At 31.0% G+C, this 14,677-nt stretch overlaps 2 protein-coding genes and 1 non-coding gene across 5 annotated transcripts in view; 1 reads left to right on the plus strand and 2 right to left on the minus strand.

The window, feature by feature from the left end:
- LOC107012957 (probable polyamine oxidase 4) overlaps positions 1 to 6,733 on the minus strand; it is a 17,759-nt gene extending 11,026 nt beyond the window's left edge. Inside the window, exons 1-10 of one of the 3 annotated variants that reach the window (XR_003577240.1) lie at positions 6,277 to 6,733; positions 4,991 to 5,106; positions 4,811 to 4,899; positions 4,620 to 4,733; positions 4,055 to 4,142; positions 3,873 to 3,958; positions 3,675 to 3,777; positions 3,206 to 3,303; positions 2,251 to 2,680; positions 1,625 to 1,998 (exon numbers count right to left, since the gene is read on the minus strand). Coding sequence is in view for 2 of the 3 variants with exons in the window: in XM_027915334.1 (XP_027771135.1) it covers positions 1,690 to 1,998; positions 2,251 to 2,680; positions 3,206 to 3,303; positions 3,675 to 3,777; positions 3,873 to 3,958; positions 4,055 to 4,142; positions 4,620 to 4,733; positions 4,811 to 4,899; positions 4,991 to 5,106; positions 6,277 to 6,301 (1,458 nt within the window). In the remaining variant the exon portion in view is untranslated. Of the gene's footprint in view, positions 1 to 1,437; positions 1,999 to 2,250; positions 2,681 to 3,205; positions 3,304 to 3,674; positions 3,778 to 3,872; positions 3,959 to 4,054; positions 4,143 to 4,619; positions 4,734 to 4,810; positions 4,900 to 4,990; positions 5,107 to 6,276 lie in introns of those variants that run through there. The other 2 variants (XM_015212934.2, XM_027915334.1) reach the window with 2 other exon arrangements.
- Positions 6,734 to 9,261: 2,528 nt separating this feature from the next.
- On the minus strand, positions 9,262 to 11,587 carry LOC107012736. The gene is made up of 2 exons (XM_015212652.2): positions 11,217 to 11,587; positions 9,262 to 9,833 (listed from the first exon to the last, which is right to left on the minus strand). Exons 1-2 carry the CDS (start codon positions 11,486 to 11,488, stop codon positions 9,488 to 9,490), a joined length of 618 nt encoding a protein of 205 aa, XP_015068138.1. The 5' UTR covers positions 11,489 to 11,587; the 3' UTR covers positions 9,262 to 9,487.
- Positions 11,588 to 14,262: 2,675 nt separating this feature from the next.
- TRNAS-AGA lies at positions 14,263 to 14,344 on the plus strand. The gene has a single exon. It is a non-coding gene; the product is annotated as a tRNA-Ser (tRNA).
- Positions 14,345 to 14,677: the final 333 nt, after the last annotated feature.

The following is a 14,677-nucleotide window of genomic DNA, read 5'->3' on the forward strand; positions in this document are numbered from 1 at the left end:
GGGAAATAATAGATGTTGAATTTTAGAAGTTATTGAATTGTCTTTTATTAATGAGTTTAAGTCTTCCGCATTGCTTTATGTTGATATTAAATTGAAATGTTAAGGTTTAGATTGGTTGGTTCGCTCACATAGGAGGGTAAATGTGGGTGCCAGTCGCGGCTCGGTTTTGGGTCGTGACAACGTGGCACTAGCTTGAAAAAAAATATCAACATGCGCTGGGCCCACAAAATAGTGCCACGTAGGCCGAAAAAGGGTAGAAAATTATTTATAAAATAAGGCTAGGGGTAATAGGACCTCAGTATAGTATAAGTGTGTCTCTAAGATTTGGGGCATAGGTTGAGTGAGTACTTAGGCATTTTTCCCTTTTGTTTATATTCTACCTCTCCTAGCTCCTATCACGACACTCGACACTCTTCTCACACCTCCTCACTGATACATTCTCACATCATTTCATTATATGACTGAACTATCTTTCGTTTGCCCATCTTGTTTATACGAAGGTCATTCCTACCTTGCCTCGATCCGTATAACATAATTTGGATGCTCTTAAGTACTGATCAACACTCAACTTCATATAATAATTTAAATTTAACCATCACTATATTAAATATATCTTTAAAAAAAAGCTATTCATTGATAACGTATTTTTTTATTTCTAATTTAATAAAAAAAATTGTCTCGTATAAATTGAATCCACAAGTCATTGTTGACCCGATTAAATTTAATGTAGATATGTAAATACTAAATTACAAATCAATTTAATATAATCACTTTCTCTAATGTTGATTTAGATCCTAATAATATTTCCTATACAGCTAGAGCCAACTAATTCTTCATCTACAAAACATAATTGATAAAAATATAAATACATCTTATAATATTAGTTAAAATTTATATTATTTGACTCTAAGAAGAAATTATAACAACTTAAAAAGAACAGAAGAAAGTATAAGTTAACTTCCCAAAAATAAAACTATTCATTGAGTTATTTATTTTTTTTGGATATTTATAATAATAAATTATTTAAAAATCCCAACATTTCCTATACATCTGGAGCCAACTAATTCTTCATTTACAAAACATAAAAACATTTTGTTTACATATAATATTAAATTAATCCCATTGTCCTAATTAAGTAAAGTAGTTCATTTTCTGATACATAAAAACATTTTGTTTACATAAGATATACTTTAGTTGACTTCTTCATAGATTAATGGCTTAATAATATGGAAAATGCATGACTATCTCCTCAATTTATCATCACGAGAAACATTAAAATTAAAGAATTACTAAAACAAAAAAGTGATGTTCAATGAATTTCTTAATGAAAATAGTAAAGTTACTACTTCAGATGAATCTGTAAAATATACACTTTGAAAGAAATTAGCAGCATTTGACAGACATTAATTGTGTAATAGTAAAAGACTTCCAAGGAAATAATCCAAACAAACAAGCATACTTCTCATTGAAATCAACAATGGCAGCCTGATGCACAAGTGCTACAACTTCATTCATATCATTTCAGAAATTTAATCGAATGGCGATGAATCAGAGCACACTGCTAGTTAAGCAAGGGGAAAAAAGGGAAACTAAACAACGTTCAAGATGAATCGGAGCACATTACCTGTTGAGCAGAGGGGAAAAAAAGGGAAACTAAACCTAGTTATGAATTTGTTGGAAGATGATCGATCACATCCTGGAAATCTTGAGAGGAACAATGGATTTGAGAATTTCTTCCCTGGAGGAAACAAGTTGAACACTTCCAAGTCTCTTAATGAGATGCTGGCAGCAATCTTCAGCAGCTATGATTCCAGCTGAATATGCACCGTGCACAGACCCTTGATGGTCATCCATACACACAGCTTCGCCTCCAAAGAATAGATTACCTAAAGGTGCTCGAAGCTTATCATATATATCTGTTGGCTTTCCAACCAGATCATACGAATAGCATCCTAGGGAATCCGGATCTGTTCCCCAGCGTGATACGAGATACTGAACCTGTAAATAGTATCAACATATATAGCTATCAGCTCAATGGTTATTACACATGCTTTCCTTATTTCACTTCCAAATAATCTATTAGTTACTAAAAATATATGTTGTTCGGACTCTTTAAAGATGTCGTAGTGCATTTATGGCGAATCCGACATGTGTGTTGCAACACATTAGGAGAGTCCAAGCAACATAGTTAAATAATGCATGCATCAGTAATAACTCTAATAGAATTATGTAGGACCAGGTATTACTCACAGGTTCAGGTGCATCAGGAAACATTTTTTTCAGCTGACGCATAACAAAATTAGCCGCCTCTTTGTCTGATAATTTCTCTACGTCATAAGCAAGTCTTCCGGCAGCCATATAGACAAGGACTTGATGCCCTGTTGCCTTGTGGAGGTTAAGAAAATACCCACAAGCATAAGAGGTAGGGGCAACAATGCCTAACAATTCAACGTTTGGCCAAAATACAGTATCAAATCGTAATGCAATCTTGTTTTCGTTGCCCACACCAAGATCTGCTATTGCAGAAAGCTTCCAATCTGGCAATTTGGGTTTGAACTCAATTAAGTTGGCTTTGAGGACCCCAATAGGTACAGTTATTATAGCAGCATCCGCAACAAAATTCCTCCCATCCTCAAGTGTAACCATCACTTTGTTATACCCATCCGTAATTGCCTTTACCCTAGTAATTCAGATCGATGGAAAATTAGAATTGCAGACAAGCATGGAGGCTAAAGTATAGGTAAATCAAGATAAGAAATTACTTGGAAAAAAATCAACTCTGATGCAGACAGGTAATCCATCAAAGATTATAAAGTGATTGAAATAAAGGTAAAATACAAATAAGAAAGCATTATTTCCAGCAGATGAAACCCTTCTGGGGTATTGTCTCCCATTATTTCAGTGGCCTGCCCTTTTTTAGGCATGGGGATTGGGAGAGAGGAGAGATGTCTATGCCGGGCAGTGGTGTGACTTAAAAAGAAAATGGCATCACTGTGGAGGAAATAAATTGCATTTTGTTTCTTAACTTTCCTATAGAAAATCTTGTAACAAGAAGATTCAATCGTAAGTCCACAAGTTGGTCCGTATATCGTAAGTGCTGCATTAGTTTTCAGATTCTAAAGTGAAAAAGCCAACAGCGTAACAAGCTAAAGAAACAACAAACAAGATGTCAAACTTCACATTTCACAGAAAACCCCAAACATACCTGTGATTCAAACGAATATCAATATCTTTTGACAATGCCTCAATCACCGGGTGATAACCCTGCACCATTAGTCCATGGCCACCCGTAAGAACTTGCTCCTGCACACAATGTAAACAACATTAATATTACATATTTAGGGAACTATTCATCAAACATATCCTAATGGCCATAATTTAAAGCATCTAATGTAAAATGGAACGCCAAAATTTCCTATCTGGAAGTATGTAGATATCTGAAAATGATAGCTATAATGACACGAATTGTGCCTTAAACTTCTGACATACTTGATAGTTTTCTTACTTATAGCATTACTGAACCAGGCAGTTAGAGCCTTGCCATTCGGATGAGGAATATTGTCTTTGGGGATTGGGAATAGTAATAAAATCTTCTAAATGCACATACTTTTCAAAGAGATGCACATAAATTACTCTTTTAGAAAAAACTTAGAATAACAAGTAAAAGAACTTGCCTGATCCCAAGTTTTCAAAGAGATCGTGTCTGCATCGGCAGAAAACCATGCCTCCATTCTGCATATGTACCACTGCAGTACTTCATGAGAGACTCCTTCTTGCCTGCCGCAACATGTAAGATCAGTGGATGTAACTAGATTACACATTTAAAAGAAACAAACATAAGTTGGTTATAAGAGAAGAACTTTTTCGCATACCTCAGCTCAGGATGCCTGTCCAATACTATAGATATTGCTTGAAGAACCGATATGTCATTACTATTCTCATTTCTCACTTTCTCAGTCTGCATTTGCCAATACACATAATCATTCATTTGCGTCTTTATAAAACCTCAAAAGGTATTGCCCTTGGTGTTAAATAAATACAGAGCAAAGCCAACCTCATCGAGGATTTTCTTGAATGCATCTCCTACTTCAGCAACTATTTTATGAGGAACTTGATGGCCATCCATGTCAAACAGCATGCAGCTTTAAAAAGAAAGAAAACATAAGCAAGATCCTGAATGATGAAATAACATCTCTAGTTAATTTACACAAAACAAAAAAAATATTGGCTAAAATCTAGCAGATACAGCATGCTTCAATATGAGCGCATTGAGAAAACAAAAAGAACAGAGGCAACAATTCTTGACGAACTATAAGTGTGCTTTATTTTTCATTATGAATAGGATTACAATACACTGCAAGATACTTTCCTGCAGAAAAACTACTGAGACAACTTAAGAACAAGCTAGCAGATTTTTGCCCCGAATTTTCGGTGGCTACATCAGAATGGAAACAGAACATGACTTAGAAATCTGAAACCAAAAATCTGAAGTGTAACTAAGAGTGCCACCCCCCTCCATTTAGACAGATAGGGAGCGAGACGGTGTTTTAACAAAAGGAAGCATGTCCAGTAAACATGATAAAATCATTTTGAAATTAAATGTGAAAAACCCAATTTACCTTTCCAAATCATGGTCATACAGCACTGAGTCATCACCACTAGTTCGATACAGTGTGAGCCCCAGCCGACGTATCAATGGAGCTAAAGGATTTTCATTGCACACTCCATGGAGCCTGAGATGCAATTTGAAGAACATGAATAAGCATCCAGTTCTGGATGAATTAGAAAGGAAAAGGTTAGTGTTACTCACCATGAAGCTCCCATATCAACTGGACAACCAAACGAGTTGTCAGTGTGTATGCGACCACCAAGTCTATCTCGTGACTCCAGCAAGAGCACCTGGATAAAAATAGACCAGCTTATTAACAAGAAAAAATTAGCATAAAAGTCACTACATGTGAAAGGGGTTTAAAGTCATGAGTAACCTCACCTTGAAATAAGCATTGTGAAGGAAACGTGCAGCAGCTACCCCTGAGATACCTCCACCAATTACAATGACCGACGGAGATGAACCATGTCGCCTCCCTAAGCAAGGTGGTAAAGTGCCTAGTAACCAATAGTTTCATGGCCATAATATATATATATATATATATATATACATATATATGTGGTGTGTGTGTGTCTCTCTCTCTGTGTGTGTGTGTGTGTGTGTGTGTGAATAACATATTTCTGTTAATTCCAAGAATTCATAGATGCAATATGTTTCCAATAAAGCATGTCAAAACCAATGGCACAACTTATAAACAAATAATTTGTAGAACAGGTGCTAAGCTTATAACATTTTTTTGATATCAGACAAAGTCCCCTGTTTGGTTAACTGGTCAACCATAGTTGGGTATAAGTTGAAACTCAGAATATAAGCACACCATTGTACTCCTCTCCACTTAAACACCAAGATTTTGTCATCGTCAGGGCTCACACTACTAATGTTTGCCTTCCACATTTCCTATGTTCTAGGGGTATTGAAAGCTTATAATATAAGCGAGTATTGTTCCTAAAAAGACAAATCACTTGATTCCCCTCAATTGTTCATATTATCAAATGATATGAGCACGTAGATGAACTATGAATGGACCCTTTGCTTATTCAATCCACATTTTGCCCAATCATAAAAATCATAGCTCTGAGTTAAACAAATATAAGCCCACACACATAACACAAGCTAACAACCTTAATTTATACCCAACATTAATCTATAACATCACCGCTTTTCATCTATTATTTCAGTAAAATCATAGCAATCCCAGTAATCAGTCACAGTTAAACGGATAGAGTAATTTCCCAAAACACAAACACATTACTCCATCCATCCCAATTTATGTAGCACTTAACAAGTTTGACTCATCTTTGAAACTAAATCGGACTAATAAGTAACAATTCTTTTCATGGACAGATGCAGACCCAATATTCGGAAACAACAAGAGCACCACCAAAGGCAAATGAACGTTAGAAAAATCAACGTCACAAAACACCATCTCGTCTTATATCCTAACGTCTAAATATAAATGAAATCATCTAGTTGAATGAAGCTCGCATTGTCAACCATTTGTTTCAACACCACTTTACAATCACAAGTTTGATCTGCACCATATTTGTATATAAATTATAAACACTTTACTCAAGGTTGATAACACATTATACATAACAAGGTTGTATTTCCATAATAATCAAGAGAAAAGTAAATGAACAAGAATTGGATACAATTAACAAACTAACCAGAATCATTCCCTTTGAGCTCCATGATTCAACAATGGTTCGGAAGAAATCAATCAAGAATAGAAAAGGGTGTGTGGAGAATGTTGTTAAGGGTGTATAGGAAGCAAGAAGTTGGAAAGAATGATAAAGCATGAAGAGAAGAAGGCCAGCAATGATGCGGCTTAAATTGTAACAACACTGTAACTGATCAAATCCACTCATAATCATAAAATCCTCTAATAAACAAATCGTTCGATCACAAATTTCGTTTTTTCTTTTCTTTGAGGCAATTCGTCGAACAGTTGTTAGGCAACGGCAAATGAGTGTTTTCATATATAATGAATGAAGAATAATAACAGTTAACAAGAAGCTAAAGCCAACCGTTTTATCATGATTTTGTGTTTGGTCAGGGTTATTTTTGTCATTTTCTTTTTATTTTTGGTGGTACCATCTCATATTTTATATTCTCCGTTTCATATTAGTTGTTTATTAGTTTTAGGTAAAATATATAAATGTGTAACTTTGACATATGTCATTCAACTTTGGACGTCTACAAACCGAGGAAAGGATTAAAATAGTCCATCTTCTATGGGTAAAGACTCAAAGTGATCCTTTAATTTTCAGAAGGAGCACTAATAGTCCCTCATGTTTGCAATATTAGCATTGGTTTTATTCATAACCTATGTATGGGTGTGCAATCGTCATTTTATATATTAGTAGAAATAACAACTTCATATGAAAGAATGTTAGAAGAAAAAAACTTTGTTTTGTTTAGTAGAAATCGTATTGCAGATAAAGTCGAGAGGTTCATCACGATAATTTCACGTGCAATAGTACAATTTTTTCTTTTCGTGCGAAGTCATATGTTAAGATGTTCTTAATTTAGTTACAGTAATATTTCTAGTGAATAGAACAAGGTATTTTTCTTATCACCTTCTCCCAAATAGAGTTATTATTTCTACTAAATATATAAAAAGACGATTGAACCTTCATTATATACAATTCTGGACAAAATGAACGTTGAAAAATAGTCAAAATTTTAAGATAGGACCAAAAGTGCACCAATATTGCAAATATGAGGAATTATTAGTGCTCCATGTGAAAACTTAGGAATCACTTTGCGCCTTAACTTAAAGATGAGAGACTATTTTGAGTCTTTCCTCTGTACAAACCTATATAAGTTGGATAAGTAGAAACATAAATCCTACGTAGTGTCATACAGGACGGTTCACGTCCTATATGATGTTATATGTGTATTAGGTCACGTAGGATATGAAAATCTACTTATTTAATTTTATATAAGTTTAAGTTTCTGATCCTGACATTCATTATGTTGTGATTTATTGTTTATTATAATTAGTTGCTTAAGCTTATTTTTAAAAATCACAAAAAAAAAATTCATAATGCTTATAACTAATTGTCATATAAGTTGGTTCACCTAAAGAGAGTAGCATCAAATATTCAAAAATACATTTCTTTTTTTTTAGTCATGGCGCAAGTATTGATGATATCCTAACCTAACAACCTCACAATTTCCACTAAATGCACTTCGCGTGTACGTGTAAATCGAGATATTTTAAATTTTCGAGATTTATTATTATCAATTATAAATTGTTTAATTGATAAGTCATTATTATATTATTTAGTTAGAGTTGTTTACTTACGTACTTATAGTTTTATTAGTATATATTTATGCTCAAATTTATGAAATTTTTCATGTTTCAGATTTATTTATGAATTATGATCAATGGAGTTCGAGATGCAAAATTATTTATTATATTTTTTTATCATATTTTTTTAAATAAAAATAAAATAAATATTTAAAGCACAAGTTGATTATATATTTATATGATAAAAAGTTAAAAACTATATTAAAAACTCTGTGAAAACAAAATTGCAAAATTGCAAAATCCATTTTTTATTATTTGATATGATTTTTTGAAATTTAAGAATTCGACACAAATAGAAGTAGTAATTAAATTTTATATTTATAATAGGCATAATACATATATTAGACCCTAAATTTGGATTCAAATTTTAATTTTGACCTCCAATTTTCATAATGTACAAACAGATACTTTAACTATCCAACTTTTAAATAAATAAATACACGAGTCCTACATGGCCACAATACACGTAGGATACCACGTAGGACAAAAAATGACATATAGGACATGTGTGTCTATTTGTTCAATTTCATATAAGTTTAAATATCTATTTGTGCATATCCAAAATTAAAGGGCATAAATATAATTTGAATCCAAGTTAAAAGGACATGTGTGTCTATTTGTTCAACTTCATATAAGTTTAAGTGTCTATTTGTGCATATTCAAAATTAAAGGGCATAAATGTAATTTGAATCCAAGTTAAAAGACATATGTATTATGCCTTTATAATATCGCAACCAGACCAATCCAAACACGTGTATGCCCCTAATTGAAGTTCAATCATATATATTAATATTCGGACATTTTTAATGACTTCAACCATTTTTAATACAAAGTTCATACCCATACCATTTATTTCCAACTCTCAAATTTCACGCCTTTATTTTTTTTAATATAAAAAAATAATAATCAAAACTATAATAATAATAAGGGACAATGCCCAAGTACCCCCTCAGCCTATGCCCGAAATCTCAGAGACACACTTATACTATACTAAGTCCTATTACCCCTTGAACTTATTTTATTAATAATTTTTTTACCCCTTTTCGACCTACGTGGCACTATCTTGTGGGCCCAACGATTGTTGAATTTTTTTTTCAAACTAGTGCCACGTAGGCTAAAAAGTGGTAGAAAATTACTTATAAAATAAGTTCAGGGGGTAATAGGACCTTAGTATAGTATAAGTGTGTCTCTGGGATTTCGGGCATAGGTTGAGGGGGTACTTGTGCATTATCCCTAATAATAATAATAATAGATTTAGTCATCTTTTGATAACCAAACCAATTTCAAATGTCACAACTCATACATTCTCCACCTACATACCATTAATAAGATTCAATTAAGGTATCAAAACTTTGAACACATAATATACTCAATGAAGTCTCACATGATGGAATCGAGAGAGGACAAAAGTATGCCTCTACCCGACTCAAGTAACACATATAAAAGAACATAAAAAATAAATATAATAAGTACTACAAAAAGTATTACATAGCATTCTAAAAAAAAGAAACAGTAACAACAACGAAGTAAATACATTTAGTAAATCCTTTTGATAAGAACCATCAAGCAAACAAAGGGGTTTGAGTTGTAAAACTAGTTGTACTAGTTGATGTATGTGGAGGAACAGGAGGTCTACTATTATTATTCCCAAGAAAGCTTCCATTTCTCTTTGCCCTTAATGATGAACATGAGCCTCTCTTTGAGCTTAATCTTGAAGAACTATTGCTTCTAATAGGAGGATTCAAGTTATTTGATTTGAAACCTTCTAAGAAAACTCCATAACTCTTGCATGATTTTAGCTTCTTGTTGTATGGATTTTCTGGCTTAGCCATGTCCTCTAAGCTCCTCACATTTGATAGAGAGGTGAATGATTGTGATTTCCCATTGTAATGTTTTGACAAACCTCTCCTATTAACCCCAAAAAAAGGACAATTAATTAGCATCATAATGAGATAATGTGAAAAATTGTTGAAGAAAGATTTAGAGGGTGTTTAGATAAAAACAAATAAAAAGATATGGATCTCAAATCTTATTTATTCTCAAAAGCTAGATTAGGGTGTGAAAGAATTTCTGAGAACGTATAAAGAGTCACCACAGTTTAATCTGATGTGGAACTCTTCAACACCCTACCTTACGTCTAAGGCTGGACATTTATGAAGTAGTATAAACAAATTAATATGAAAACAAGAATTGAGACGAATCCTATTCTAACAATGGTTCAAAATCAAGTGTTTTTAAGTTAAAACCAAATCAAAAGCAATTAGTCTTCACATCTCTCAACTTTTGCTTATTATCAACTTTAGTAATTCGATCCAAACGAGCAATTACTTATTTTTAATACAATTGACAAGTGATTTTTATGGTTTGAGCTTACTTACACATAATCTAACTATTTTTAAGTACAATACAGATATCGAATAAATCTTATTCAACAATGCTCGAATATGGAAGCAAAATAATATTGTAAGTATTCTTTAAGCGCCTCTTAACAATTGGATATCAGAGGCCTGTTTAGACCTACTTTCGATTCAAGTATAAGCCAAACAAATTTTAAACTTGTATATAATCACCTAAAAAGAATTTTACCTTGTTGATCTTTCAAAGTAGTTTTATCAAATTTCTAGCCTTATTTCAAGTATTTTTAAATTACCAACTCCCTTAGTGTTGAATAATTAACACTTACTATCTCTTAAGTGACCTTATAGTCGATAAATGACGAATATTCACTCAATTTTAATTAGAATTAAAATCTCTTTGCGATTTCATTCAGACAAAGCTAGGAGGAGTTTGTGAATCCAGACAAATCCACTAGCTTTTTCGTAGATCATATATTTATGTTAAAACTTTTTTATATATATTAACTAATAAATCTCCGACAAAATTAATTGACTGCAGTAAAAAAGAAGCCATGAAAATGTTAATCACACTAGTATTGTGGATTCACAACCATCATTATTATTCTATTCTAAAATTTAAAAATCCCCAAATTCTTAATTCTGATTTCGTCACTTAATCAATGTCTCTTTCAAATCACACATAAAGGGTCTTCTGTCCAAATAAGCTACCTAAACCATTTTCAAAAGTTAATTTCTCAACTCATCACTCGACTAATAATTATTATCTCTCTAGATCATATTTTTCTTATTTCTTGGGATTCGAACAACAACTAAAGCTTCTATATCACATATGAAATTAGAGACTTTTCGTCAATTCAAATTTAATCAGACTTCAATATAAATGCATAACATTAAAAAAAAAGCATAAAGAAAACAGAGGAAAAGTAGTTGTTACTTGAAGGGAAGTTCTTGTAGAAGAGTGGACATATTTTGCAAAGCTCCTTTTGTGTGTTCATCATGACTTATTGAATCACTAGAAGAAGAATTCGGAGAAGTTGGATCCGAAGAATCCCCTTCTCCTCCTCCTTCTTCGTCAAACAACTCCGAATCAGATGAAGAGAAATTACTCAATATTTCAGAAGAATCAGAATCATGATTAATTTCCTCATCCATGATCCCATGGTTGTTTTGTTGGTCCAAAGAAACTAATCTCATTTTCACATTCATAATCTAAATAAACAAAATCCACCATACAGTTCTTACAAAAAAAAGAAAAAGTAATTTTTTCGATTGAATGAATAGGTGTAACAAGATAAGGGGAAAAAAGAAGTATAAATATAAATATTTATACTATAGTTTTAAATTTTAATATTAATGTTATGTGATATCAAAATATTTTTAAAAGATTCGGCGTTATCCATTTTCTATCTTAGTGCCAACCCAACCTAATTGGCCCCACTTGTCCCAAACAGTACTATAAATGGAAAGAAAAAGTGTTTGAAACTGCATTCATCCTTTGGCGCATGCACATCACTTTTGTGTTATTTATTTATTTCATCTTTTATCCTTAACTCGATAAAATTAAATTTAATAAAAGAGAAAAATGAATCACATAAATACGAAGAAAAGTTTATAACAAGTGGAGGAGGATGAAAGATACTATCTTTCGGTGTATTACTAAAAGTCATGAATATCTGCTCGTGTAAATCTAATCGTTACATAGTTACAAACAATCATAATAATTTACAATAACTTAAGTTACGTGACACATTTCACCTTCTCTAATTAGCTTTGAACGAAGCGTCAAGACATATTAACATGCCGTAAGATAGTTCTTTTACAATGACAAACGTGACACCGTTTTATATAGAATAAATACTCAAATTTTTATGATTTATAAAAGGACGTTCTGCGTAGAATAGAAGACATTAGAAAATCTCAAGAACCTTTATGATATTCTCTTACTCTCTATCTTTATCATTTTCTATGAAACATCACCCCAATCCCTACCCCCACCCAAACACACTTCGAGAAGATCATATTTTTGTATAAATACACGATATAAATATTATTTCAGTATAAATTATTTTTCAATCTTCATAAACTCATTAATCTCTAATTTTTCTTTCACAAAATTTATTGTTAATAAGAATAATGATTTTTTTTATAAATATATTTCTTATTCATTGTATATGAAATGGGGCCCACATATATTTAAATTTCTCAAATTCTAATTAATCGAGCTTTGATATCGACGTCAATTTATTTTATTTTTTTTGTGTGTGTTATGCACCTTAGATGTGGGCGAGTTGAGTGTTTGAAAATGTGGAATAATGGATAAGGCTTTACCGCTACTTGTTTATTTCTCTTTTTTCCCTTTTTGTTTTCCTACGGCGCTCCTTGTTTTTATTTTTTTTCTTATTATTATTCATTATTAATTTCCACCGTCCCTAAAATTAAAAAATAAAAAATAAAAAATAAAAACTAATATCTATGCTCTTTTTGCTTTTTCCAAAAGAGATATTTACTTGAAACTTTTGACGTGGATTTATTTCTATTTTTCTTATTGTTTTAAATATTTTACATTTTTTGAGGACATTGAAATATTATTCACGGATTCCCAATAATATTATCCATTATTATTTCTTCTCATAACTTGTTTACAAAGTATTTTACGAAAAATCATAATATTTAAGTAATTTTTCTAAATTTATTTGTCAACAAAAAAGATTATTGGTTGACTAATAAATTTTAAAAATATTTTGAGCAACCATTAATATTTAAATTTGTATTTTTAAAAAAATGCTTTTAGAAAAAAATTAATATTTGAAAAACAACTTATGCTGCTTAAAATACTTATTTCCCCTTTAAAACTTTATCAAATACCGTACATTTTAGAATAATTATTTTTTAAAAAATTATGATGACTTTTAATTATTCAAAAAAAAGAAAACTAAATTAATTAATTATTAATGTGAGGTATGGTGGACCTAAAATCCGTGTGGCCATGGAGTTGGGGGACAGTTGGAATTTGGTAAATCATATCGTTTTCGTTTTAATTTGTTTATTCTATTTTAATTTGACATAATATATAAATAATAATCATTTATATATATAAATTAAAAATATATTAATATATTTTTAGATTCATGATATTAAATATATAAAGGATAAATTAAAATTATAAAGCTATAATAAAATATTTTTTTAATAATACGTAAGATAAACAAATTAATACAGTAACTAATTACGAAATTAGGAGGTAATCACTACCTTACTTAATTCATTAATTAAACTTGTACCTAAGTCTTTATCCTCCACCACTTCTCTCTTCCAATAGTTATCCATCCACATAAGAGGGCACGTTTATTCATATATATTTTTTAATATTTAAAATATGATATTTGATAAATTCAATTTAAAAGTTATATTTCAAATTTAAAAATCGTACTATGCTGTTACCCTAATACAAGGACCATACAATGTTAAATTATTCAATTTTCAACTATCAAGTGAAATATTATACTGTTTCAATTAGTTTGATTGATTTAAAATATATTATTCAAACTAAACAATGTTTGATATAAATTTAATATATTTAATTTATTTGAAATCGATTTTATAGATTATTTAAAAAAAAAATATTATAAATCGTTAACAATTCAAAATATTTAGAAAGTGTCAAAAAATTATAATTTTAAAAAGTATGTTTTTTTTATCGTTCAACTATTTTCTCCGTGGCTCCGTCTCGATTTATTTGTATAATAAATAATTAACTTTTTTTTTACCACTTCTCTATCACTAATGTCTTGACAATATAATTTTTTCTTTCTAAAATTATTACGCTACTGTAGTGCTTGTAATTAGTGAGAACAATTATTCGAAAGGATAAAATAATAAATATTAATTGATTTGAGATAAATATTTTGAGAAATTACTGTGAATAATTCGATAATTAAGATTAAAATAAATTAAATGCACGTGGAATTAGCTTTCACCAAGTGGACGTGCCGGAGTGGTTATCGGGCATGACTAGAAATCATGTGGGCTTTGCCCGCGCAGGTTCGAATCCTGCCGTCCACGTTTTTATTGTTTTTATTTTTCGTTTCCCGAACAAATAATTTGTTTTTGTTAAGACTAAGACGTTTAAATTTGATTGCACATTTAAATATTAAGATGTGTATTAAGATCTGAATAAAAAGCCCCTTTTATTATGTGTTTTTTGAACAAATGATTTGTTTTCGTTAAGATTAATACGTTTATATTTTAATGCACATTTAAATATGGGAAGATTGTATATAATAGCAAACTAAAAACGTAAAATAAATAGAGTAGTTAGAGTTTAATTTAATTGTGCTCCATAAAAAATGTTTGCAAGACTACGATGAACGGAGGTCCTGGAATGTGTTTGGTTAA

This window comes from Solanum pennellii, chromosome 3 (genome assembly GCF_001406875.1).
Source record: "Solanum pennellii chromosome 3, SPENNV200".
NCBI classification, from domain to species: domain Eukaryota; kingdom Viridiplantae; phylum Streptophyta; class Magnoliopsida; order Solanales; family Solanaceae; genus Solanum; species Solanum pennellii.